This window comes from Stylophora pistillata, chromosome 8, assembly GCF_964205215.1.
Source record: "Stylophora pistillata chromosome 8, jaStyPist1.2, whole genome shotgun sequence".
Lineage (NCBI taxonomy): Eukaryota > Metazoa > Cnidaria > Anthozoa > Scleractinia > Pocilloporidae > Stylophora > Stylophora pistillata.
This window is the reverse complement of record NC_142526.1, coordinates 13,244,340-13,270,957: the sequence shown is the minus strand read 5'-3', so window position 1 is coordinate 13,270,957 and position 26,618 is coordinate 13,244,340. Positions and strand designations below refer to the sequence as shown.

Genomic DNA, 26,618 nt, shown 5'->3' with positions numbered 1-26,618 from the left:
ATGTGTCGTCAAATATTATGGGAAGAAGGCCTTCATACCATGAATGCAAGAATTTTAGAAGTATTATTTCAAAACCGCGTGCGAGGGTTTCATCGTCATTATGCAGGCCGAGTGCTTTTATTGTTTTCGAGTGTTTGGAAACCCTGATGAAACCCAGTGCACGAGTTTTTTAACTAGCTTTTCAATCGTGCCTAAGGAATAAAAGAAAATGGAAATGTTCACGAATTTTCCACAAGTTGTCGGCTAGTTTGTTTTTGTTCTTCAAATTAAGAAATGAGTTCGCTAGTGTTTGATGCTTTATCAAACTCAAGGGTTTGATATTTTGTATAGCGCGTTATTCGTGTTTCGCCGAGGTTTCAAACCACATGCACGTGACGAAATTGTCGTCTCTTGGTTGGATAATCACCATATGAATAATTAATGAGTTTGACATTTTGAAGTCAATTAATTTTATCTACTGTTAGGGGGCCCAGTAAAGTCATCAAGAATTTGGCACTCTCTGTTTCTTCAAGAGATGTTATAAGAAAAGAAAATTAATCTCGCAACATGATTTTGTTTCACTTAAGTTTGCCTAATATGTGTTCTGCACCAGGTTGATGTGTCATTACAAGAACACGGATATAGGATAGATTACGTTACAAGGAATTTATTCTAGTATTACGAGATATACGAGAGCAGACAAATGAGCTGTGATATTTCTTAATTACATTTTCGTCAATCGTGACGCGTAGGTACTTTATATATTGTATGCGTTCCAGCGAATGAAAGGTGCCGTCAATTAGGCTTCTTTTCAAGTCAATCTCCAATTTTTTTTTATTGCGGATTTTGTAATCATGAAATTAATTTCATTCATGTCAATGGGTAAGAATCTTTCCAAGTGTAAAAAGATGTCTCCGATCTGTTCTTGGGTAAAATTCAAGAGGGTTTTCATACCACATTTTCTTTTTAAAAAATTGTTTACTTCTAAAAATGATAAATTAGTGAGCAGCGCTGCATAAACTTACTAAAATAGTTAAAAAATTGTTTCGTCTGATAGTATCAGCCCTCGCTTGGGAGTTTTAGGAGCTTCCTAATTTTATGTTTCTTTTTCCTTAAGGCAACAGGGACAATGATTTTACATCTAATCCATTGTGTCTCAAAAGTGTTCTTATTCGGAGAGCGCCCACCTTGTTTAGCTGTGCTGAGCCAATGCTAGGAAGATATGTTTATATTGTAGCAAAAGGGTACATCAAACTATGCGACGTACAGGTCTTTCTGAATGGTAAGTTCTACCAAAGTTTTGCAGTTGCAGTTGAATGCATTGATGTTCTCTTATCAATTTACATCTACAAGAGTCTTTTACTGTTACTGATCTCCAGCTGATGCGACGGACACGAACATAAAGTACCTTGCTGGTACCGATTCGCAAGACAAGGGGATGCTGAAAAAAGGGAAATATGACTTTGAAGATCTTTCGCCAGGCGACTACGCTCAGATCGTTTTGCCGCATCGCAAATTAAGAGTTAAAAGGAAAGACCTTGTAATCGATCTTCCACCTAAAACAGATAGCCTCACTGTTAACACTGCAGTACTGATTCCTGTACAGCGGAATGAAGACAGCAGTAAGGATAAATGTGGATCACGTCAAGGCGAACTTGAACAAAAGTACGTCAATGGAGCTGTCATGATGGTTCAAGACAGTGGTGTGGTCACCATCAAAGCTCTGTACACAAGTAAGCAAATAATTGCATCTTCCTTATTGGTTGCTGATGCCGATGATGAGATAAAAAATTTTGTTCTTCAGGGGTAAATATCACCCTAAAGGATGTTTCCGAGTACGAGCCGTACTAACATGTAACGTTGCGTTTGTTAGTTTGAAGCATTAAAAGAGTGCCGACAAAGGCTTTATTTTCAGATACTCGGTACTTATAGTGACACCTTGACGAATAATCGCGCTGTTATCCCTTCCCGGCCATTGAAAACCTGCTGTCTATTTGGTGGCGTTATTCGGGGGAGGACGGGGGCTGCTCTAGGAACACTCGACATTGGGTGATTGCTTTGGGAGGAGTTTTCATTAATATTGCTAGATCTACCGTCCCAATTCAATCAACTCAGATAGCATGGCTAACTGTGTTCCAAATCCTCTCATGCGTAACGTTTCAATAGCTTGGTTAAACAAGAAGAGAAGACATACTTTTCGCTGTAGCAGAAGTGATGTGCGCGTCAAAGGTAACTATACGTAGATATAAGTTGTCAATATGTTAAACAGCCTGACCCAGGTGCATTGATTATGTGATTCCGAAGTGCATGCGCATGCGTAACACAGTCGAACCTGGCCTGAGTGAGCGTACTCTTGTTTCACCTTCTATGGGTGACTTAATTTTCCTTCTGACGGAAGAACTTTGCAACTGCTCGATATTTTTTCCCTGAATATTTTGCTATATATCCACTGCCTTGATCTAAATTTTGTTACAAATACAAGGTCAGCTTGTTGATTGTTGACCATAATCTATTTTCATTGCTGTTCTTCCATATCATGGAACTCAGTATTGGCAGGCAAGCGAGTCAGTCAGATATTAAAGTCATTTATTCTTCACAGGTGACATTTGCCAATTGCAAAACAAATGTGGCGACTCATATGGATCAAAGTGTGACACGAAATTCATAAGTCCACTGCTTCCTCCTGGCTCTTACTACTGCAAGTGCAATCCTGGTTTTGTGTCATCATCATCTACAGTACTCCCTATTGCTAACTATGTAGCACCTGGAGAGAAATGCATTAACGGTAAATAAAAGAAGAGAATAGCTAATAACAATAATCAGTATCACCATCATCTCAACAAGAACAATGATAATAATAATGATAATAATAATAATAATAATAATAATTTTGTTTAAATAATCCTTTATTCACCATAATCACAAAAAATTATAACAAAAATTATGATAAAATACTTGAAAATCGAAAAAAATGTGTTAAAATGTCTAATAAAAATGTAAGAAAAACTAGACGATACACACTATGATAACGATAATTCACTCTAATCATCAAAAATATTTACAAACAAATTAAGGTAAAATCCTTAATCGAAAACTACATGAAAATGTCGACCAACAAATTATTTTTTAAAAAAAAAAGAAACTAACTAACAAATGGCAGCCTCTGAACTTTGAATATCTAGGTCTACATTAGTAAAATCTAATTTGGGCCTTCTAATTGTTCTGGATCCTCTTAGGCAGATTAGGGCGGATCTTAATAATGCAAACGAAGTTTTTGCCCTGATCCAGGAAATTGTCTTTGAATAGTGTTCTTTCTTGTCTGCAATGAGTTCTGCAAGGCGACTGTGATATCTCAAACATATTATTGGCCCATTCCACCAGTCGAAGTAAACACAAGAGGCGTAAATGAACCATGTTCGATGTCTAGAGCACGTCTTGAGTACGAACGTTTCTTCTCATTCTCATGCCTGCGGTAAATCTGCTGCGGTTTCAGATTTCTGTACGATTCAGCGTTTGGGTGACAAACTCGAATATCGAAAAAATGCAGGTCGATTGTATTCCCAGAAACCACGAGCATGAATGATAATAATAATAATAACAATAATAATAATAATAACTTTTAAAGAAGCGGCTAAGTGCGCGGAGGAGTTGGGGCTGGAGTTGAATTTGGAATACGCGCAAGGGATCAAGAAAGAGGTGCGGAGGTGCCAAATTGAGAAGTTAGAGGATGAGATCAGAAACCAACGATGGCAAGGGCGTCTAGTGACTACTAGTCTGGAGGATGAGAGTTTGAGTGCCGATGGGTGTTTCTGGTGGCTCACAGAGTGGAAGAACTGCCCATCACACACAATTGCTGGACTCGTCGAGCTATACGAGCAGCTACTGCCAACGCGAGTATACACGAGTCAGAAGACCCGCACAAGCGGGGAAGGCGAGGTGAGGTGCAGATTATGCGGCAAGACTCCAGAGAGTGTGGCTCATATCTTGTCAGGATGCAGTACGCTGGCCCAGAGCAAATATCTCTCTAGACACGACGCAGCACTGAAGATACTGTTTTACGAACTGTTGTATGATGAGGGGTTTATAGACGAGATACCACCCTGGTACTCACCCGACAAGCCGAAGCCCGTGTATGAGTCAGAAAATGTTAAAGCTTATTGGGACGTCCCTATATATGCTGGTCAACAAGAGGTCAGATGCAATAGGGTAGATGCACGCATTGTAAATCATATGTGCAAGAGAGTTGTGACGCTGGAAATGAGCTGCCCGTGAGTCAACAATCGGACAAGAAAGGATGAAGAGAAGACACTGAAGTACGGACCCGTTCGCTGGGAACTAAGGCAGCAGTTCCCAGGCTACGAGGTGAAGCAATATAACATCATTATGGATGCCCTCGGGGGGTGGTCACGGGAGCTGGATGTCATGATGCGCGAGCTGGTGGGAGGCAGAAGCACAGACGTACTGCGAAAGATGCAGAGAGCAGTGCTCTCGGGCACGCTGAATATTGCCCGGACTTTCAAGGTGGCAGTTTGAGTTCCTCTTAGAAGGAGGACCGTAGACACAACGGAAAAGCTTTTAAGGATTAGTTAATGTACATTTATTTTTTACTCCATGGCTCACAGGTTACGGTTTTCGCCCTGTGCTGCCTGATTAGAATGTAGCATTCAGTTGATTTCTCTGCGATAATAATAGAACAGTTTTCAATTGAGTTTCGCAGCAAAACCTGAATTAAAGTAATCTCAAAGGTCAATCAGAACGAAGAGCGACATTAGCCAATGTGAACTCAGAGTTAAAACCGGCAAACTGCTTGAAACGCGGGTAAACGCGAGTCTACAGATTGGATTGTTTTTTAATAACTCTGATTGGTTGTGACGATGGCGCGAGTTTTCTGCACCAATCACAGAGCGAAATCGAGCAAAACAAAAGAAATCATGGATAACTTTCGACATCTAATTGAAAAAATGTGCTTATTTCATTACCAAGTACATGTAATTAACTCTGCTTTCCCTCTCATCAGGACGACCAGAGATATGGCATAGCAAACAAAATCTTGCCTTACTGAAAAAAGCGATTGCGTCCTCAACTGACAAGGGTTTGGCTAAGTTTGTGGTGGATGGCGATCCTGGAACTTGTTTCATGTCCCACACGGGAAAAAAACCTTGGCTGATTTTGTATCTTGGTGATTTCCAACCAGTGTCCTTAGTTCGTATTCACTCGGCAAAGAGTCAAGGTAACAAGAACCGCATGAAAGATGTGGGCGTCTTCGCAGGTATGAGAACACCTGGGATCGTGGTATTTTTGAATGACAAAACATTCTTATAAAACAGTGAGAGCTCTGGTAAAGGGCATCCCAGCGCAATACACAATAATTATGCCAGTAAGAAAAGGCCTTTGAAACAACAAACGGAAATGTTAGGTTTGGATGATCTTTAATAGGAACATGCCTAGCTGACTGTCATTTCAAAGTATAACTGAATAACAAGTCTTGACTTCCATCATTTTACTCATTTCCATCCGATCGTTTTCCTCCTTTCTTCTTTTTTTTTAAGGTGACAGAAACCATTACATAAAATGCGCATTCGAGAAATTTCTAAACGACGACCAAGAGACGAGTTACCAATGTAGCTCTGACCTGTATGTGTTTGTAAATTCTGTCAAGATTACTACTGAAGCCCCAGTACTGCAATTATGTGAAGTTGAAGTGTACGCCTACACATATGGTAAGAACCACAGTTTAAACTATTTTTATATTTTAAAAGAACCTCGTTCGTGGCAATAAAGTGAAGCAGATAGTTTTTAACTCGTGAATTCCGCGCATGCGCAAGAGCGAGTAGTAGGTATGATATGATGAATGGCGCGCGCTCGATTGGTCGATTCCTGTAAACTTTTTTTTATTTTAGGCTTTTGAATGTATTTGATAGTTTTTGGCGAGTGATAAACAAACGAAATGGCGACCTTTGTTGCTAAGAATAGTGTTGGGGTGAAAAAGAAGCCAATGATATTCTTGAAAGAGTAAAAAAGTATACGTTTTTCATTTGTGAATTAATTAAAGTTTGCCCAATCTCGGAATACGCTTTTATCTCTTGCAGCGTATATTTCATTTATGGCGTCAATATTTCTATTTTTAAATGTATATATCCAGGAAAATGATTATTGTGTCCGAAAAAGAAAATAAGAAAACAAAGAAAGGAAGTTAAGCAAAGCGCAAAATTTACTTGAAGACGGCGGATTTGTACCACCTACGTCGCTACCGTGGGATTGACATCAATCGCCTGCTTTTTACCGTAAGGCCACCGAAACTCCATAACTGCTTTGTTGGAAACTTTATTTCATTATAAATTTTACATTTAAAACGCTGATCTTTTCGTAATTTCAACCGCGGGCTCAAACGACTCGAGTCGCGGCTCGCCGATAGTCCGATATTGAAGTGTCGCCCACGGCCAACTGCTCGTAAAGTGACTTGTTTGAGGCTGTTTGGTATTCCTGGAGCTGTATTGACGTTGGAAAGTGGTTCACAAGTGGGAACTGCATTGAAAGAAGCTCAAGCATAAGTTCAATCAATCGATATGCTGTTTCTTCAATGGTGTAACTCTGTGTATGCGTATGTTATCAGTGCACTGTTAAGTTTGTATGTTTCCAGATACCTTGAATTAAGGATTTTTTTCTTTATAATGTGTCCTGGAGTGAGGAACAGGAAGTTCTAAGGATGAGGATTGATATCACTCAAAATGAGCGTAATTATCAGTTCTCAAAACAAGGAATATGCACTGACAGTGAGTGACAAATACATATATCTTATTAGACGTTTTGTTGTGTAGTATCGCTGAGTATTTTTACGAGTTGTGCCGTATTTTTACGAGCCCGTAGGGCGAGTCAAAATACAAATAACGAGTAAAAATACTCAGCGATACTACACAACAAAGCGTCTAATAAGTTATTTATTATCCAACAAGCCAAACTGTTGTTTCAGTGCGGGCGAATTTCGCGGATGTTTATTGACGGGGAGTGCGTGACAGAAGTATGCGAAGCGGAACGGAATTGGCGTGTTGTTGTGCTGCTGTTTCTATTTTCTTCATTAAATGAAGAAATTTTCTGGTCGTCAAGCTGTTTTTCTTCGTTCGATTCATCTAATGAACTTGGATCTATATTTGCCAGCCATTCTGACTCTTCGTCGTCGGAAATATGATTCAAATTGTCTGCCATTTTTTTTTTTTTTTTTTCGTAACTACAATCCAATTCTTCGCTCGCGCGATGCGAGAAAACCTGTTTAACCGGTACTACAATAGACGAGTACAAATACCGCGTGATATTTGTACTCGCCTATGGCGTTATTTGTACTCGTCTAGGTGTAGTTGGATAATAATGCCTAAAACTGATAGCAGAGTCCTTACTTTGAGGTGACTGAAGTTTCTCATAGTTAGACCTATTTTTTTCAAAATGAGTAAGTAAAGATCTCAAAAGAGAGCACTTACTCCTCAAAGATTGTTAAATAATACATCATCCCTATGTCCTTGAGACAAGGATCTTAACTCCAGGAAATGGTTCTTTCTATCAATATTTTGTGCATGTAACGCAGGTTAGCCAGGCCATACTACAAACTCGACAACAACTTTTAATCTGACATAATCAACCCAAATTGTGCTTTCTTTAAAATGTTTTACATTATTTTGAACTTAAGATACCTGCACAGCAGCAAGTTTTATTTTGAAGCAAGACTTAAGTTACACCTCACTTCATCTGATGTAGATCAAATGTACAGCAAAGTGACATGGCTTTATACCTAACACCAATATTCAAGAAATGGCACAGCTACATGTTAACTTAATATGCTGAAATTTTAACAATTCAATAAAAATCTTCATGCAGATTTACCAATACTAAAATAAACAGTATATAGCGGCTTCATGACAAGCACAAATTCCTCAAGGAATAGGTATAGTAGCCTTTCCTTTGAATCATACTGAAGATTACTCTTTCTCTTTGTCAAAAATCTTGTTACAGATTTGCCCGTAGCTAAATGTTCGTCATAGAGGCTTTACACTAAGGACATGTTCTTCAAGAAATTGATACAGCAACTTTTCTTTTGAATCATATTGAAGATTAAAACAATAATAAGTTTACAGTGACAACAACAATCCCTTTACAAGGATGATTACCCTTGCTGGTGTATGACTATAATTCTGTCAACTAGTGGTTTATATTTAGTTTGAGATTCTTTACCCTGGTTCAGTAATTTTTCGTATAATAATCACTTGATTGTAAGTAAAAAATACAAATGGTAGCAGTTTACATTCCATGCTTATTATTCTGGAAGTTATGATTTATTTTGACAACCACTTTGATTGTCATTTGAAATTACAAATTTTTGTGAATTACATGCAACAAGGATATTCCTAATGCTTTATATTTAGGGTAAAATAGGAACACTCAAAACTGTGGTCTTGTTTCATGAATCAGATATTGAGTGTGTTAAAAGAAAAATTAATGTAAAAAAGTTTTTCAAATTATATTTATCGTTATATTTCCTTGGGAATTTGACAAGCACAATTCCACAGATATTTCTGAAATTTTGGCAAGCATTCATCATAAATCTAGTTGGAAGAAGAACCTTTCTACATAGAATGAATACTTGCTAAAAGCAAGGATTTGAGATATTTATTCAATAGTGGAAATACCCTTAAAATGAGAATTCAAAGTCATAATTCTTAAAACAAGGAATGTAAATCTTGTTTTTAATGGTGGTATTCTGAAACTGAGGAACTTTCGTTGGAGAGTATAAAATTCTCAAAAGCAGAAATCTTGATCCTTACATTTCAAGGAATTGACTCTCAAAATGAGGAAAAAATCCTTGTTTTCAGTATCTACTGACTTACAATAAGAATTCCGAAAAATATAAACTTTAGAGTGGTGTGAACATCCTTGTACTTGTTTTCATCCTCGTGCTAATAATTATCTCAGAAGTGCGAGACAGGCTTCAAGTGCGGTACTCAGTTGCATCACAAGCATAGGCATGAACATAACAACAAGCTAATGCGCAGGTGCATGGGCACAGCTGCAACATAAACATGAGCGCAAGCGCTCAGTCGATGTTATGTTAAATAGGGACATGGTTGGTATAAACAGTATAGTGCTTGCTGATTGCCTGAAAGTCTTTTTCTTATGTTAATCCTTACGCTTATCCCAACCAAGTCTTAACTAGACAGTATAATCATAAAAAGAAGGCAACGTTTTGTTAATCATATACATATATGCTTATCCTTATGTCCGTGCGTTCCATCCAGCGCATAAGCTTTTACATGCCTATCCCTATGACGAAGGGCTAACGCTCGAAACGTCAGCTTTTGTAATCGTTACGGTGGCCAATTTACCATTTCAACTTTGTTGATATATCCAGATTATTTCGTTACTCCCACCGACGCAGCCCCAAACAGTTTCTTTCGAAACTATCAGCCTTTATCCCTATGCTTGCATCGCAAGTAAATACTGAGCTCAATATTGGAACAATAGTTTATGATAAACAAAACAGCACCCTTTTGAACTTTCATTCCACAAACCTTTACAGTAAAATCTAGAACAGTGATTTTCTTGCACTAAATCGTAACCAGGCCATATTTTCTGTCTTTGAGGCCTAATTTAGTTTCACATCATATTCCTCATAATGCTCATTTACCAGTCTAACGATTCATACCCTAGTATGGAAATCAAACCCCCATTTCTATTGACCACCCAAATTACATTCGCTTATCCAATTCACGAGTTGGCTCACAGAGCCTTTGATTTATTTTGACAACATCTCGGAAGTGATTCTTTTAGCTATTAACTGAAGGGCAGCACGAATTACTTTCAACAACAGACTTCGGAAACTTAATCAGCAATGAATGAACGTAATTCTCAACAGACATCAACAACTAAGTACATAATACAGAACAACCTAACTTTACTGACAGATCAAATTAAATCAATCACAACTGAGTTACTCGAAGCTACTTGAGTCCTAACAGCCAATAATATCCATGAAAATTGAAAAATTATTTTTCACTAGAAAGGCTTAAACATTTTACTAAAAAGCAACTCATTGCCAGACTCGAGTGATAACTTACGCTCAGGATGTTCAGGTGTCAGTGAGTATCCCTGAAAAGAGTTCATTTTAGGTAGACCTCTTCCATAGGATCTAACTGCATAATTCACAGTTATTTCTGGTTTTAAAACTATTTGCTAAATATAGAGCCTCCCTGAGGTCTGTGATTGGTGTTTTGATTGTTTTACTCTCGATGAACAGGAAACATTATCGGAAGGAAACATTCGTCTTATATCCTATTCAACGAAAATGATGCGAATCGTTTGGTTATCGACGGGGATGCAGGCACATGTTTTAAAGCAAGAATGGAAATCGCTCACTGGTTCTGGAAGGTGACCCTGGGGAAAAATGTTCGAGTGGAGCTTGTTTTCATATTATTACACGCCAAATTTCAATATCAAAATGTGAAAATTAAAATAGGTAAGTCTCTTATTTAATTATTTCCTTTATATTACTTTCCTTTTTTTTCGTGTGCCTCTTTTCTTAAATTTATGATTCCTACAAAATTAAATACGTATGGTAACCATAAAACTACATTATATATTACTATTAGCCAAGAATACATTTAAGATAAGTTAAGATCATCCTCAATATTTGATTACTCAGGAAAAAACAAAAACAACACCAACGATATCGACATTAGTGGTGTAAAAGTTATGGGTCAATGTTATCCTTTTGGGCGATCTTCCAAGACTTTATTCCCCATAAATTGGGAAAACCAGACAAATTTGCTGAAAATGGCTTATAACTTAAAATGTTTATAAAATCTGTTAATTTTGTTAGATGAAAAGGAATGTCTTACAATCAGAGCATATGGAGCAAGAAGAGGAAACTACTTTGAATGCCGTCAGCCTATTATTGGAAGTGAATTGCGGATCACGTGGACAGGCGAAGTTTCAGAGTATATACAGATCTGTGAAGTGGAGGTTTTCCAAACGAAGATAAGTAAGAACGTAGTTTCTTAGTTTAATGTTCATCGACCTTCTCAGACAAAACTCTAGACAGAGCTTTGATGTTTAATGAGTTTATTGCTTACTCTTGATATGTCATTTCTTTTAGTAAACCTGGCAGGAAAGCGTCCCACAAAGTCCTCGACAAATGAAAAGGAATCACACATAGGCTGCGATCAAAAACTTGGTAGGTGCAGCAAAATAAAAAAAAAAAAGACGGTAAAAAATATACGTAGAGAGTTATATAGATCTTATGATAGGTGTATTCTACACTAATATGGCATGAAAGACATTTCAGTTCATCTTTTCGGCCAATTTCCTTTGACTGTTGCAAAGCTATAGTTTAAAGACCTTTTTGTCCAACTTTGTGAATGGCCATTGTTGCTTACCCATTTCAGACAAACCCTTCTCCACTGGAGGGAAACCAAGCTCAAAGGAAATAAAATGGTGGTCGGTTGATTTGATAGCATTATGCAAAATCCATCTGGTGCGTATTGTGACAGTCTCAGGCTCCAAACCGCAACACCTCAAAGGTCTAAAAATTCTTATTGGTGAGTAAACACGGATTTCTCTTGTATGTGAATGATCTTGATAGCTTCAGTTGGCATCATAGGTATATATGTGACCCGCTATTGTCTTTTTTCGGAAATGATTCCATGTGAAATACATTAGCTTTACGGCAAGAATGTTAACTTTACCGAGAAATTCTTCAGTTTGAAGCGGATATTAACTGATGTTTTATCATTAACAGATGCTGGTGAAGATGCTTTCGGAAAAGGACGTAAAGTAGCTAGTCTGGATTCTCCAACTAAAGAACCTGTTCAGACTATAATTCTTCAAAAAAATATCCTAGCACGGTTTGTTACCCTTGCCCTTCAGAATGAAGGGCAGGAACTTCGATTCCGAGAGGTAGAAATCTACAATGGTCCCTTGCTAGGTAACAATATTGCATCCTTTCTTCTGAAATACATATTGAAATGCCCACTAAATTTATCTCAGTATATGAGTCATTGCACAGTACCTAAAAATTAGTTTCATACCTGCGCAAGGCTATGACTATTGAAAAGGACACTTGACAAAGGCCAATGAGACTCTAAGGCCAACCCTGTCATTTAGATACCGTAAAGATTAGATTTAGGTCCCTCCTTCTAATTTGCGCCCCCTCTCAAATAAGGGCCCTTACTGAGTAAACACCCTGACTCCAATAAGGGTCTTTAATCAAATAAGCGCAATGATAGCGCTGTCACAGTACAAGTTCACTGAGATCAACCGTGGTTCATCTTTGTTTCATTGCTCATTTAAGCCTAATTACCAAAACAGGTGCCCCTTAATAGTTGAGAGACTGAGGTCTCTTAACTCTTATGTACTGTGAGTGCACAGGTCCTTCAAACGTCTTAAATGTCGATCTCGTCGTAAAATTCCGTGGCAATTGCTTGGATTTTGTTTGTAACTAGGAAAGATCCAGGGACGTCAAGTCCATTTTCCAGTTCTCTTGATCCTTTTTTAAATAAACATCAAGGCCTTGTATCTGCTTATTCTCATGAAAGAATAAGCGCCCTGTCCCCAATAAACGCCCTGTATCGAATAAGCACTCTCCCTTCAAGTAACTAAAGTAAGGAAGCGCCCTGGGCGCCAAATCGAAAGATAACGGTGGTTAGTATGCCTGGTATAATCATCATTACCGAAAAAGATTCAGCATCAGGTAGCAATTGGGTTTTAAGCACACGAATTTATTAGCTCTTACGAAAGGTTACAACTTTCACCAGTTACCAATTCAGCACACACGCTTTTAAGAATGAATTCCTTTTTTTCTGAGGTATTCATTTTGATATTCATTGAAAATATCTTTAATTTTTTTCCAAGCTATTGATGAATGTAAAAAACCTAATATTTGTCCAAGCGACTTGAAATGTGTGGATGGGAAGAAATCCCCTGCATGTGTGTGCCCTGATGGATTCAGAATGATTGGATCTAACAAATGTGAAGGTAACTTCTGATATAAGTCTTTTGGGTGTAACAAAGGTAAGAGCTCCCATGGATATAATACATCGTGATTCTTCTTCACTGTCAAGGTGTAACAAAGCTACATTTCTTAGTTTGTTTGATACCATGTAAGGAAGAAAGTACACACCTTTTTAACCTCCAATCTCTTTTGAGGTCAAAGAGGAACGCTTCCTCAGGTTCCCTTAAAAAAAAAGAAAACCATAAAATGTGTATAAAGGCATCTCACATCAGCTCAAACCTATTGTACAGCATGTCTTTCTCAGAGAGTTGATGACTGACAAACCCAATAATTTACAGCTGATATTAAAACATAACTTACAGCTAATATTAAACTTCGCATCCCACTTGCTCTCGTTATCTCTTTTGTTTACCTACCCCAGCTCCCCCTCATTCTGCCGCAAGCCTCCCTCAACTTTATCTTTTTTTTTCATCTTCAATGTACAAAGCAATGATCGACGTATCATACAATCCATTACTAACTACTTTCAGATGCTAACGAATGCGAAGATCCGAGCCGGAACAGATGTGGAGGTACAGCTGTGTGTGTTAATACAGTGGGTTCTTACAACTGCACCTGTAAGCAGGGACACAAGTTCGACGAAAATGACCTTGAATGTAAAGGTTAGTTTATCTTTAATTCGCTCATTTTGCTTAAGGCCTTAGCCCTTGTAAAGAAAATAGGAGACGTGACTCACAGTCAATAGGATCAAAGTGGACAACTGAAAATTTCTTGGTGAAGTAACAGTTGCCCATTACGGATATAATCTATCGTTTGGTGATAAAGAAGTTCTTATTCACTGAAAAAATATTACAAACCTGCATTTTTTTTAGTTTGTCGATGCTCTCTTAGGAAGTAAATCAAGGACATTTTAACAGTTACTCTCTTTTGAGGTCAAAGAAAAACATTTTCTTAGGGTTTCATTTTACCAAGAAAGGAACAAAGCGCTGCAGAGCAAGGCTCGATTGCTTTACACAGATTAATAACAGATTACTGAACGCAGAAAAAAAGCGGTTCCTTTAGGAGCCACCAAATATTTAAAAGTACTGACCACCACATCATTCCCTCCTTCCAAAGCTCTAAAAAATGAACTTTCTCTGTGTAATAAATGATTCTCCCGCCTTTTAAGCCTGAAAATGTTACTTATGCTGCTAGTTATTTAACAAATTCCCAAGTCACGTGACGTCTTTCCTATTATTTTTCCGATTTGCATATAACCTACGCATTCTTAAAAGGCAGAGTTCAAAAAGAATCCTTGAAAGCCTTTGAAAAATACTGAAAGGAAAATGTTGCTTTTTTGTTTTCCTTACCCCATTTAGACTGAATATTTTGACCGGTAATTTGGAAATTATATATCACATGACCCGATTTTGACCTTAAAAAGTACCTCTTATTGCTAAGGACGATAGGTTGCACTAGAAGTGTAGGTCTTATGAGTATTGATTCTGCCGCGTCGCGTAGAATCTCCGGTCACATCCGGGACCTTTACAGGCCTCACTGGCGACTCAGTCAACTGTAAAATCTTTAAATATGGCGAAAATATAAAGACTGTGTGCGCATTCGATCGATGTGGGTAAGTTAAGGCATGAATAAAATCGAGACACTGACCCTTTTCTTACGGGCAGCACCTGAAAATAAATGTCAATCACCTCGAAAATACGGTTCTTCCCTCGTACGGTTCTCACATCTGTCGCTTGTTGTGGTTTTTAACCCTTAAAAACGGCCATTCCATGCCTGAAATCGTATGGAATCCACGCCTGGAACATCTCACTAGCCAAGCCTCACTAAAACAGAGTCGATCCTGCTGTGGGCAGCACTCGAAATATTTAGGCCTTTTATCCCTCTTTAAAGCCATCAAAACCTTTCAAAGCAGGAACCAGAGTAACTTGTGGTTTTTTTAACTTTCTTTCTGTTGTGTCTGTGCCGCGTGGGTTTTTCCTCGCAAAGAAAGAGCTCGAGAAAGCGTGTTTCGATAGCCACATTTCTTCAACTACAGCCGCCATATTTGTTTTTCTTTCAAATTTCCTGCCTTGTTCCCAGTACTTCACGTTATTTTTCCGACCAAATGCTGACCTGATCGGCGGAGATCGGCCGACAGTTAACGATCGATTGTAATTTGAATAAAGATCGGCAATGCCGACTGTACTCGCGCGAAGCACGCGCAATTAGCGGAAAACTTGAGTGAATGCACGTGTTTACATGCTTCTTCGCGAGGAAAGACCCACGCAACACAGACACAACAGAAAGAAAGTTATATTCTAATTCGCTACCCCGCTCAAACTAATATAAAACAGTTATAATAATTCAATAAGTAAACACAATTGGGGTGTGTCAACACGAGCCGTAGGCGACCCTCTTTATTATGCCTTCATCAAAAAAATTGATAGGAATGGTACATCAACGAAATGAAAACTCGCAAATGTAAAAAAATAATAATAACAAAGCAAGAAAAACCACCTCACAAGACAATCTAAGCTATGTTCGTATATGCAGAACTACTTCTAAGAGAAACTGACAATCCCTAGTCATTGGGTATTTAATTTGGAGGGCGTGGGGACGGTCGTAAGACGCGAACATAAAAGACAACACCTCGAATATTGTACGTAGCCTACCGCTAATGAAGCAACTGTAACAACATACCATGCAACACCCCAAAGAAATGGTTACGTAACCCATGATAAATACAGAAAAAGAAAAATCCGATCGAAATAGATTGAAGCCAATAACACTGAAGCTCCCGAGGATAAAGTCTTCAAGGTACTTTCAATATTACCATATCTTTTGATTTTATTTCCATTAAAAAATTCATTTGATATTTCCACAGTTAATCCGAGGAAGATGTTACTTAAAGACTAGTTTAATGTTCTTTCACAAGGTCAAGCTCGATGGGGATGGGGCTGCTTTAACCCACAACAGTGGCCTTGTTGTTTTTTCATTCTCACTGTTGGATGATGGCCAAGCTGTCGTGTCTAGTTCAGGTAATGTATTTATGTGCAAATTTGGCAGCATATATCTCTTATGAAGGGAATGCCATTTTTTACAAAATAATCCTTGTTTACCTTTAATTTATCCAGGAAATCATACAATCTCAGTGATTAAGTGTAAGGAGGACTATGATGCTTTAAGAACCAGCCTCCAAAATATCATTGAAGTTAACTCCCTCTCAAAAGAAAAAGTCCTAGAGTTGATGGAAAGCAACTGAAAACCCAGCTCTATCTTTGTGGTGACTAGAAGGTTAACAAATCCAGACATAACTATTTTCTAACCACCTTTTTTTGAGAGGAGCACATACATGTATGTGGTTTATGCTTTTTTTACCTGTACCCTCTTAAAAAGCCAGATATTATAATTATGGTTCACTTTTCATTATAAATTATCAATCACTTCATCATTAATTCAAGCATAGAAAAAAGGTAAAAAATTGTTTAAATAAAAATAATGTTATTAGTATTGCAATGTAAGTTGTTCAAGTTCAATTTAAGGCATTCTCAGTAAAAATTAATTATTTACTGTTCCATACATCTTTTTTTTTTCCTCCAGTTTCTTCTACTCTGTATGGGTATGAAGGCTGCCACATGTAAACATTCATGTGTTTGGTGTACATGTAGTAATGAAGAAAGGTAACATCTGTGAGTCAAATACAATAACTTTATTGACACTTCCCTGGTGGGGCTTTTCAGTAACAATACATAATTTACTTAAAAAGATGATATACATAACAACAAAAACTAACTACAATTTTATCAGTAAATACTTACTTACACAATAAATTCTCAATCACTGGATATAGCCATTCACACAATTACCATATGGGCCTCAACAACTGCAACACTCATTAATATTTAATTTTTAATATCTTAAAGGAATGACTTCACCAAACCTTTGACTTTTTTCTTGAAATTGAAATGCAATTTAAACCCTGGATGGTATAAGGATCCCAGATGCCATGCACAGCCTCTCTTTGACATACCGATTGAAAGGGTCATGATTGATGAGCTCCACACATTTCTGCAGATTACAGATATTCTAGAGAAGGGTATTATCTATGAAGTTATTGACTGGGATGAGGAAAATGAAATAAAGATAAAAAAGATTTGCCTGTAGTGTTAAGTCTACAGTGTAAATTAAAGCAAATTTGAACAACAGCAGTCTGCTTTAATTTCTTGTTCATTTATTATGAACATAAAGAATAGATTTTGTTGCTACTTAGAAAGATGATTTCAAGAAATCAAGCAAAGACCAGAGGGGAATACATCTGAAAACATTCCTTGAAGCTGTTAGAGTGTGTAGTGTATCCCTGTGAATTTGGACAGCCAAACAAGGAAATTTAGACTGGACATCTCTTATGGGAAATGAAAAGAAGAAACTGTTAACAAGCCTCCCCTCTAGATTCTCCTCCTTTCTACCTCCTGAGGTTTGTGAACAGCTGACCAAATTGTGGAAATTAAGTACAATTATACTGTTTTGAGTTGATTTGCTTCTAACTTTTGTATGAATTTCAACTTGTTACCTGCTTTTTTTATTAAGTTATTTGTTTATTTATTTATTTATTTTTTGAAATATCATGCATCGGTTTATTATATACAGGATTTCAAAGAACTTTATGACATATTTGGAAGTTGGAGTCCGTCTGAGAAAGATGGCAGGATCTCCCAAGCTAGGTAATAATATGGCCATCAATATATTCAAACAGACTACTTTCAGTGTCAGCTGCAATTATACATTCTCACTGAAATATTTATTTCTATGTAGTTACATATATTTATTATATTTACTGTAGGTAAAAGAATGGGCTCTTCTGCTTTGCAGTTTGAAATTGGAGGGCCTGAATAAGCCAAAGCAAATCCCATAACACCTTACATACACATTATGTTATGCCACCTTCCTGGTTTACTGCAAGAAATGGGATCTGTCAAGTCATTTACTGGCTAGGGTATGCATATCATAGTATAGCTATATCTCTACTGCATACACCATGCAAAAATACCTGTATTCAAGGATTACAAGTTTCATTAACATGTACAATATAAGTGCCACACTTTTAATCCACTGGTGATCAATATTTTTCAATCTGTCCTCTTTTTTTCGCTGTCATTTTGCAGAAGAAAAATGACAACATGTAAAAATACTTTCAAAGAAAATGTACTCAATGGGATAGTTGTTGCTAGATTTTGCTGGTAGAAAAAAGGATAGAGGTTTTGGAGCATGAGGGATGTGCCCATAAACATAGAAGCTACCAAAAGAGGGAAATCTCTTATTTGGAATAGGGAAAGAGTCTAATGGCTAAGAATGCTGTTAAAATTTTTATTGCAGAAGCATCGCAAGCTCTTTCTGCATAGGAATCACTGCTGCCCTCATGTTGAAATTCCTGGACATCTACTTCAATTGCAAACAACAGCTGTCATCAGATCAGTGAAAGTTACACCCCGAGTGACCTCAAGAAATTGCAAAAATAGAACTAGTTGCTATTTTTCAAATTAAATTAGGCAAACCTCCTTTAAAGAAAAAAGGGTGGACATCATTTCAGATATAATGGCATGGCAAGATGGTAACTCTACCTGAGGCCTGGGGGGAAGAACTCCCAGAAAAATTAGACGGGGGTGTGCACCCCACTCCCCAAAACCCTTACCCTATTTATGACCAAACTCTGTGATTTTCCCCACCCTATTTATCACCTTACCTGATATTCAGTACCCTGTTTAAGGCAGTTGATCTAAACATTATTTGTGAACGACTATATTTGATGGTCCTATCGATAACATGAAAAAGAAGCTTTTTGAAAAAACATAATTATTTCAAGACCAAAGGGCAAAAACCGTACCCTATTACAGACCAAAATGGTCAAAGTCAATACCCTATTTACGACCAAAACGACTGAAAACCCATACCCTTGGGGGCTGCAAAGTGCACTCTCGATGGTATTTTTCAGTCTCTCGAGGTTCTCAGCAGAAGCATGTCCTCTGGGGGAGATGGATTTCTGAAATAGCAGGACAAAAAATGGGATGCATTTCACAGCGAGAAGCTAATCCGGTGGAAGAAAGTTTGGTACATGCGAAAATCTCCTCCGAATAAAAACATTTACTTTCTTTAAATGCTTGCGCATGAAATAATCAACGGTAGCGCCGGGTGGTCTACCAGGAATCGGCAGAATTTCATTCAAATTTTGCTGTTTATTTAAAAAATACGAGCAGAGTTAACTAAACGGAACGTGTCTAACACTTTTGGCATCTAAAGCAGGACTTACCGTGAAATACCGTGATCCAAAATGTGGGATTCTGACTCCCACGTGTTGTGTTCGGACCCCCAACCTCGCCACTTGATCAGATAAACAGGCTTCTCATACTACAATAAAAATTCATTTATAGTCAATTTTTGTCGATATTTTGACGGCTTTTTTTTCCAGCTTTATGAAGGTTTGTCATGGCAATCGTTCGCTATCCTTACCTTTGCGTTCTTCACCGCCACCAACCGCTCAGCCTTGAAGACACCCTTCAGCGTTTTCCTTTTCTTTTTTTTTTGGCTCAACATCCAGAACATCCGCCATTGACACTTTATTCAAGTTGGCATAAAAGTTTAAGCTGCGATTATCTCGAGAAATTTTTCAGGTGTCCTTGATATACTTAGGCTAAACTCTCGTTCGAAACTGAAATCCTAAGTAAACCCTTCTTGTCTTCTCGCGCGAAGACAGCCACCACCGACGAACCAATCGGGTAAAAGGAATGCATGACGTCACTTTACTTAGCCCACTCCCGCGCGGGAAATTTTTGGTTGACCGCGCGGGAACAGGAATTCTACGCGATGAACCATTCGAAATTGCATTTTGTAATACTATGCATATTTGATTAGCTAGCCAAGCCTTCATACACTTGAGATTGTCGCCTGAGTCGTTGCATTTCCAGTCTTCAACTGGCTTATTTCTCTTTCTCGTGGACTAATTTCTGCGTCATGCGCCGTAATGGGTGGAAGAAAAATTATGCCAGTTCGCATTTCTGCCTCGGAACATGCGATGGCTTTTCTAACTTAAACTTCGAAAGCATTTTCGTGGAGTTCTTTAACTAGTGATTAGCGAAAGACGTCAAGGAGGCGAAACCAAAATAAACGTTTTTTTCTTGCCACACGGGTCTTTACAATCTATGAGTTACATTAGCATTTTAATTTCGATGTGGACTTTTTACTGTAGAACAAGAGAAAAACTGAATCTCTAATATATCGTAGAGTTTAAAGGCTGATAGAGGATTAATGAATTTGCTTCAGTCAATTCTCCCAAACGCAGTGTGTAGAATGACTTTCTCACAGAGAAATCGCTGGCGTCGATGACAAGCGCATATGATTTACAGCTAAGCGTCCATGAAACGTCTCACCCATGTGGTCTCTCCATCTGGTCTATCTTTTGTTTACCATCCTTAGCCCCGTCTCCTCGCCCTAAATCTCACTTAACCCTATATTTTTTTTTATCTTCAATTTGCAAAGCAATGATCGGTGTATCATATAATCCACTACTTACCACTTTCAGATATTAACGAATGTGAAAATCCGCTCTGGAACAAGTGTGGAGATACAACTACGTGTGTCAATGTACCAGGTTCTTACAAGTGCTCCTGCAGAGAGGGATATAAGCTTGAAATAAGTGACCTTAAATATCAATGTAAAGGTTAGTTCATCTGTAAATCGCTCTTTTTCGTAAGCACTCCCCATCTCTCGCAAAGTAGAAACGATACGTAACCAACTGTTTAACTCTTAACAATGCCACCTCTAAATCAAACATCAAGGTGATTCCTCAAAAAAAAAGTTTTCAAAATGTTTTTCTAACACTTTCCTGAAATGTTCCCTACCAATGTCTGTTTCGAAAAAAAGGAATAAAAAAGATCGGTAGGTGCGCTTGTTTATGAGATATGACGGGTCAAGTTTAAGTTGTTAATACCTGTACTGGCATTGATCGCGCGCGTTATTTCATCGGTTCACGGTATATTATGCGGTAGCTAGAAGTAAGGGCTTTTAAAGCAACAATTGAAAAAAAACTTGATAGGACAAATTAGATATATAATTTGGGGAGAATCACCCAATTTAAAACGACATCGACTCACAACGTTCTTGGAGTCGTTGCTTTCAAGGTTGTAATTTCCATCATCGAGTAACGGGCTCCATGGACGCTTTTTGCTGTTTATTTTTTCCCATCGATGATATTTTGCTTAATTTCTATAATTTAAAGGGGATACTTTGTACACAAAAAGTTTGCAATTATGAATATAGGTCACCATGCTCGTTTATGAGCAAGAAACCATCGCAATTTTTTATCTAATCTATCTACCTAAGCAAAAATGCCATGTTCTCGGAATGCGCGCGTGCATATTTACCTGATTACGTGATATTTATGCGCAGCACAGGATGCGCAGGGCAATAGTGAGGAATTACCATAGAGTAACGAGAACAAAGGAAAATTATCACCAACTTAAGAAGCTTTTAATTGCATAGGTAGAAAATTTTCCTTGTCAGCACCTTATGGAATGTAAAGAGAACAGCAAAGAGAATATAACTTTATGGCAATTCAGATAAGAGGATTGGTACATCACTTCCATCTCTGCGTATATAGGAACTTTCTCGTGATAAACATTTTGAGTCCGTTATCCCCCGTAAGCCTATCGATATTTTTTTCTTTTCTAGATATCGATGAATGCGCAACAAAAGATTCATGTCATGTGGACGCCTCGTGTTATAACACCCCTGGTTCTTACAAATGCACGTGTTACCGTGGATTAGGTGGAGATGGCTACAAGTCCTGCTCAAGTAAGAAAGCCTATCATTAGCAAACGGCTTAAATGTTGTCTGGCCTTTGATGAGGTTAAAATGAACACAATTATTTACCCCTTTGAGCGATCATCATGGCTATTCAACTTTCAAGTTCTCCTATAAGCTGATGTTTGTAGATCTAAAATCGTTATATTTCCCTATGCGAAACTTTCTAAAACTCCATTGACTAGATTTGTTTACTATACCAGGACTACCTCCCTGCTCCAATGGCCAGTGCAATGAGAATGCAATTTGTAAAGATTTCAATGGCAATTACCTTTGTGAATGCAGAGGAGGCTACTATTTCAATGGAAAGATGTGCGTTGGTAAGTAGCATTATCTTCACTGTCGTTGTTTAAAGAAAAAAGTGTAAAGAGTAAGCACCGTTGTTGATTGATTCAGACGCAGCATGTACTTAATAAAAATTTTGGAAGATTGACGCATGAAAAGTGCCTGTTTGGTCCGTAAGTACAGTGATAACTTTATGTCTTCTTTTCTCATCCTACAGAAATAAATGAATGCAAATTGAACAAAGATATCTGTGGTTCAAATTCCGTTTGTTCAAATACTTGGGGATCTTACCGCTGCAACTGTGAAGTTGGCTTCGAGAGTAGAAATGGCGATGGGAAAAACTGTTCCGGTGAATTTTAGTTGATATAACCTGCTAATATAACCGAGCTAGCTTCTATATGGGATAAAACCCTTTTCACCAACCGGGAAAATCTTTTATCGTAAAAATGAGATTTGTAAGATGTATGTACTGTTCACCAGCCGGGAGGAGGTTAGTTTTGTAGTACACTGTGCTCGACGTCTCGAAAACGGCTCGAGGTCGAAGGCTAATGATAAGGGTCGTACTCAATCCAGTCATCCCTCAATGAATACGTGAGACAATACGTTTCTTAACAATGTCTTTTGACATGTGTTATTATAGAAATCGATGAATGCGAGAAACGGGAGATATGTGGTGATTCAGCAACTTGTGAGAACACTGTAGGGTCATACAAATGTAAATGCCCGGATGGATTTACTTTCGATACAAAAACAAGGACATGTGCGGGTAAGAAACATTATTTCTTTCTTCATAATAAGCACGTTTTGCTCTACATCCACATTTACTTGTAATAAACCATGTGATTGTAGAATTTTAAGGTTACTTCCTACCCTCGCGGTGTCCTTCGGGAAAAAATTCGTACGCGCGCTAGTTTGAAGAAAACCCTAACAAACTAGACATCAAATCAAAGCTTAATAACTGCAGTTTACGATAAAAATATAGTTTAGGAAATTTATTTCATTTAGGAAGTGTCAGGAGCCGGTAAGGTGTGAAACAACCGAGGGTCCTTCTATAGGTGGTTTGCAACCAATCTCTAGAGACACAGGTAACAATGGTGAAAGGAGCAAGTGCTGGTGGACGAACAAAAGAAGCTAATGAGATATCTATTGTTTACGTCCACCAACATGGCGGCAATGACGTAACGTGCAAACCACCTATTGAATTTATCGGGTATAGGTACGGGTCCGCAAATGATCCCGGACCTCAAATGATCCCCAAATTGGAGCGCAAATGATCCCCAGATTGGACCGCAAATGATCCCCAGATTGGACCGCAAATGATCCCGGACCGCAAATGATCCCGGACCGCAAATAATCCCGGACCGCAAATGATCCTTGACCGCAAATTATCCTTGACCGCAAATGATCTTTGACCGCAAATGATCCCGGACCGCAAATGATCCCGTATCCCGTACCGCAAATGATCCCCACACCGAACCGCAAATGATCCCAACTAAAAAATAAGGAATGGCATGGATTGATATGAAAACACGTTTTATTATTTTATAAGAAATATTCCGTAGCTGATTTTTTTTTCCATTTTAGCGGAAAATCTGTGAAATTGCTTGAGTTTCTGTCGAGTAATACACACCGTTTTAAGGGCCAAAGATTTTGTCGATTTCAAGACCTTTAGTGTAGTAAAATAATTTTCTAAAGACATTTGTTGTGATCATGGACTGCGAATCTTCTGTTTATTGTGTAGAAGGTTGGAGAACATGCCTAATCGAGTTTCATTTCTGTTGCATATGATCAATGCTTCCGGTGCACGTGTGATTTCAGTGAAATCGAGCATGTAAAAATCACAAGGACAACGGAGAATTAAAATGCACACATAGTATGATAGCTGTAAAAAAAACTTGAATTTCCGCAGTTGATTTCACCGATTACCTGTTGAAATAAAAGTCTTTTGTTCAGCATCCTCGTTAAAAATTGTACCCAGAGTGGGGATATAGCCTTGCTGGGCCATGAAGCTGAGCTTCGTTACCATAGCCTGGAACCAACAACATCGCAGAATTCCCAACTAGCAGTTGTTCTGGCAAGAAGTACGGCAAGGGGAAAATAACTAAAGAAACTTGCCCCAGATGTGAAAGGCAGTTCGATTGTTACTCACACGGTGTCTTTCAGAGCGTTGAAGGTGGAGCGTTACAGGTTTATTCAGACGACAGCGGTTTTTGCAACAGTTGCCTTCTGGAGGAGTTTTAGTTAGGAACTTTAGCTGAGGACACACATGGCAACCAAAAAGCAAGCAGCGCTGCCTATGTTGGACGGAATCTTATTATCTAAAACATTAAGTTCTTGTTATTGTTACTGCCGTTGTTATCAGTCGTATGACGTTAGTGGACTGATTAGATTTGATTTGAAGATACTGTAACACCAAAATAACAATGTTTAGCTGAGCAGAGATACGAGGCGTATATTGCGTCATAAAAGAAAATCTGTTAAAGGGATTCTGGTTGCAAAGAAAACAAAACTTCTGGCCTGCAATTCAAATCAGCAGTTTAAGTTGTCAGTTGTTAGAGTTAATAAAAAAAATTCAGCACGAAGTGTGGAAAAGATGCTAGTTGTGAGCCATGATAATCACTCTTCACACCAATTCCCTATCCACACTATTTCAGCATCCATGCCATTCCTAATTTTTTAGTCGGGATCATTTGCGGCCGGTTTTGGGGATCATTTGCGGTCCTGGGATCATTTGCGGACCCGAAAATATCGGACCCGCGGCACGAGAAAAATGGCTGCAGTCTCATTTACAAGGCATCAATCAACAAAAGTGTGTCAGGCTTTTCCGATATTCTGATTGGTTGTCTAGGTATTCCCATCAAAAGTTAGAATAGCGAAAATGTGCGAAGCGTGTTACAAAATTGGAAAACAAATATTTTAAAAATCAAAATTTCCTGACACAATTTTGTTTGTCATCATTCCAGGAATGTTTTGGCGAAATTTCACGAAAATCGGTCAAATCTATATATCCTATAAATTCGCTCAAAGTGGATTTATTCCTCTCAAAATCAAATGCGAGATTTTAGCTCCTAAAGGTTTGTAAACAATCAGCGCCACACCAGGAGATTATCTCGCCTCCTGAAACCGCAACCCAATGAGAAGACGAGACCTAGCGTCAATGACAATGGATCTAGATTTTCCCGCGAAAAGTATCGCGTAGCAGTCACGTTTTTTATCTCGCTCTGTTGATCGTTTAGAAATGGACAAAGTCGGTGAAGGAAAAACCCGCGGCAGAAAGGGTAAATCTGTCACATTCTTCTTTTTCTCCATCGGTTTCGTCAGATTCCGACGAAGAATCTTGTTTACAACCTTCTGTTGCGTTGACTTTAATTCTTAAGCTGCTTGCCCCGAGGATAATCGAATGCTGCCGATCTTCAGCGGATGCCGAGCTTGTCGAAGGCTCCCAGCCAAACCAACAGCCTTTGTCGCTTTCAGCAAGAACTGTTTTTTTTTTTCTTGACAAAATGCTGCCACTTCTCTCTTCTTTGGGCCTATTTTTTTGTTTGTTTGTTTTTTTTTACCCAAGGACTCCTCTCTAATTTTGAGTTATGTTTTTTATCAATGAGAAAAGACTTTCCACCAGCAGACAACTTCCACGTGTGAATTTTGTCAAGTGCGCGATTTAAACGAAATATGCAAACGACCTGAAATTACCGCGAATAGTCCCCCGGGGGGGTTCACCCATTTACGAGATTATGACACCTTCCTGATTTATTAACTTTTATATGAAAATACGTTTTTCTGAATGGCGGACGCTTTTTGCAGACTTTTAAATTTTTTCTTGTAAACGTTAGTTAAAATGTCTAACTTCAATCTAGTCCAAAAAAAAAAAATTTTTCGGCCTCCGAAGGTAGGAAGTAACCTTAAAGTTTTGAGCGCGATTACTCTGGTTTATATTCCATCTCTTCTCTCTTGCAGATCTTGATGAGTGCACGATTAGTCAGTCGTGTAATCCCAACATGATTTGTACAAACACATTTGGATCATATACCTGTAGCTGTCGCCAAGGGTATCGTTCAGACAAAATGCAATGTGCTGGTAATAATGGAGAAGAGGATACGATTTTCGAGTTAACTGTGTTTGGAGTAATACATAAAAACCGAATTCGAGTGTTTCATCAGGGGTTTCAAACACCGAGAAACAGATGGAAACAAAAATAGGCCGCAGGCCGAGTGCTTTTATTGTCTCGAGGTCTTTGGAACCCCTTATGAAACACGAAGCATGAGTTTTTGAGATGACTTCTCAAACGAAAACATTAAAAAATGTTCAGGGATACAGTTTTTTCATTGATTGTGCTCTCCAAATGAAAATAATATTTATGCAGCGACGCAATTTTGCCATTTTCCGTAACCTAACGTTAACATGCGTACATGATTACTTGTTTTAATGTGTAACAGTGGATGAAGACGGAGCAGCAAGATTAAGGGAACTTAAAACGGTCTAAAAAGAACTCGAGTTAGTCGAAAAAGTTATTTCATCGTAAACTAAATGT

General features: G+C 38.2%; 1 protein-coding gene, 2 long non-coding RNA genes and 1 pseudogene across 4 annotated transcripts in view; 3 read left to right on the top strand and 1 right to left on the bottom strand.

Moving 5' to 3' along the window:
* LOC148725064 (uncharacterized) overlaps positions 1-4,682 on the bottom strand; it is a 249,609-nt gene extending 244,927 nt beyond the window's left edge. Inside the window, exon 1 of the long non-coding RNA XR_015990388.1 lies at positions 4,626-4,682. This is a non-coding gene — a long non-coding RNA (uncharacterized LOC148725064). The remainder of the gene's footprint in view (positions 1-4,625) is intronic.
* LOC111340028 (uncharacterized) overlaps positions 1-26,618 on the top strand; it is a 31,220-nt gene that overhangs the window by 1,693 nt on the left and 2,909 nt on the right. The window contains exons 3-21 of the mRNA XM_088729503.1: positions 1,097-1,261; positions 1,359-1,712; positions 2,146-2,208; positions 2,579-2,764; positions 4,997-5,248; positions 5,529-5,699; positions 10,259-10,477; positions 10,841-11,002; positions 11,117-11,194; positions 11,406-11,558; positions 11,759-11,944; positions 12,871-12,993; positions 13,501-13,632; positions 20,523-20,660; positions 21,671-21,793; positions 22,006-22,122; positions 22,305-22,436; positions 22,728-22,853; positions 26,045-26,164. Of these exons, the coding sequence (XP_088585629.1) occupies positions 1,097-1,261; positions 1,359-1,712; positions 2,146-2,208; positions 2,579-2,764; positions 4,997-5,248; positions 5,529-5,699; positions 10,259-10,477; positions 10,841-11,002; positions 11,117-11,194; positions 11,406-11,558; positions 11,759-11,944; positions 12,871-12,993; positions 13,501-13,632; positions 20,523-20,660; positions 21,671-21,793; positions 22,006-22,122; positions 22,305-22,436; positions 22,728-22,853; positions 26,045-26,164 (3,000 nt within the window). The remainder of the gene's footprint in view (positions 1-1,096; positions 1,262-1,358; positions 1,713-2,145; positions 2,209-2,578; positions 2,765-4,996; positions 5,249-5,528; positions 5,700-10,258; positions 10,478-10,840; positions 11,003-11,116; positions 11,195-11,405; positions 11,559-11,758; positions 11,945-12,870; positions 12,994-13,500; positions 13,633-20,522; positions 20,661-21,670; positions 21,794-22,005; positions 22,123-22,304; positions 22,437-22,727; positions 22,854-26,044; positions 26,165-26,618) is intronic.
* On the top strand, positions 3,559-4,664 carry LOC148725065 (uncharacterized; annotated as a pseudogene).
* On the top strand, positions 16,543-19,226 carry LOC148725063 (uncharacterized). Of its 2 annotated transcripts, XR_015990383.1 has the most exons (4): positions 16,543-16,629; positions 16,873-17,423; positions 17,597-17,942; positions 18,323-19,226. It is a non-coding gene; the product is annotated as an uncharacterized LOC148725063 (long non-coding RNA). The 2 variants fall into 2 exon arrangements; XR_015990382.1 differs by lacking the exon at positions 16,543-16,629 and having other exon boundaries at positions 17,056-17,423; positions 17,597-17,670; positions 18,323-18,766.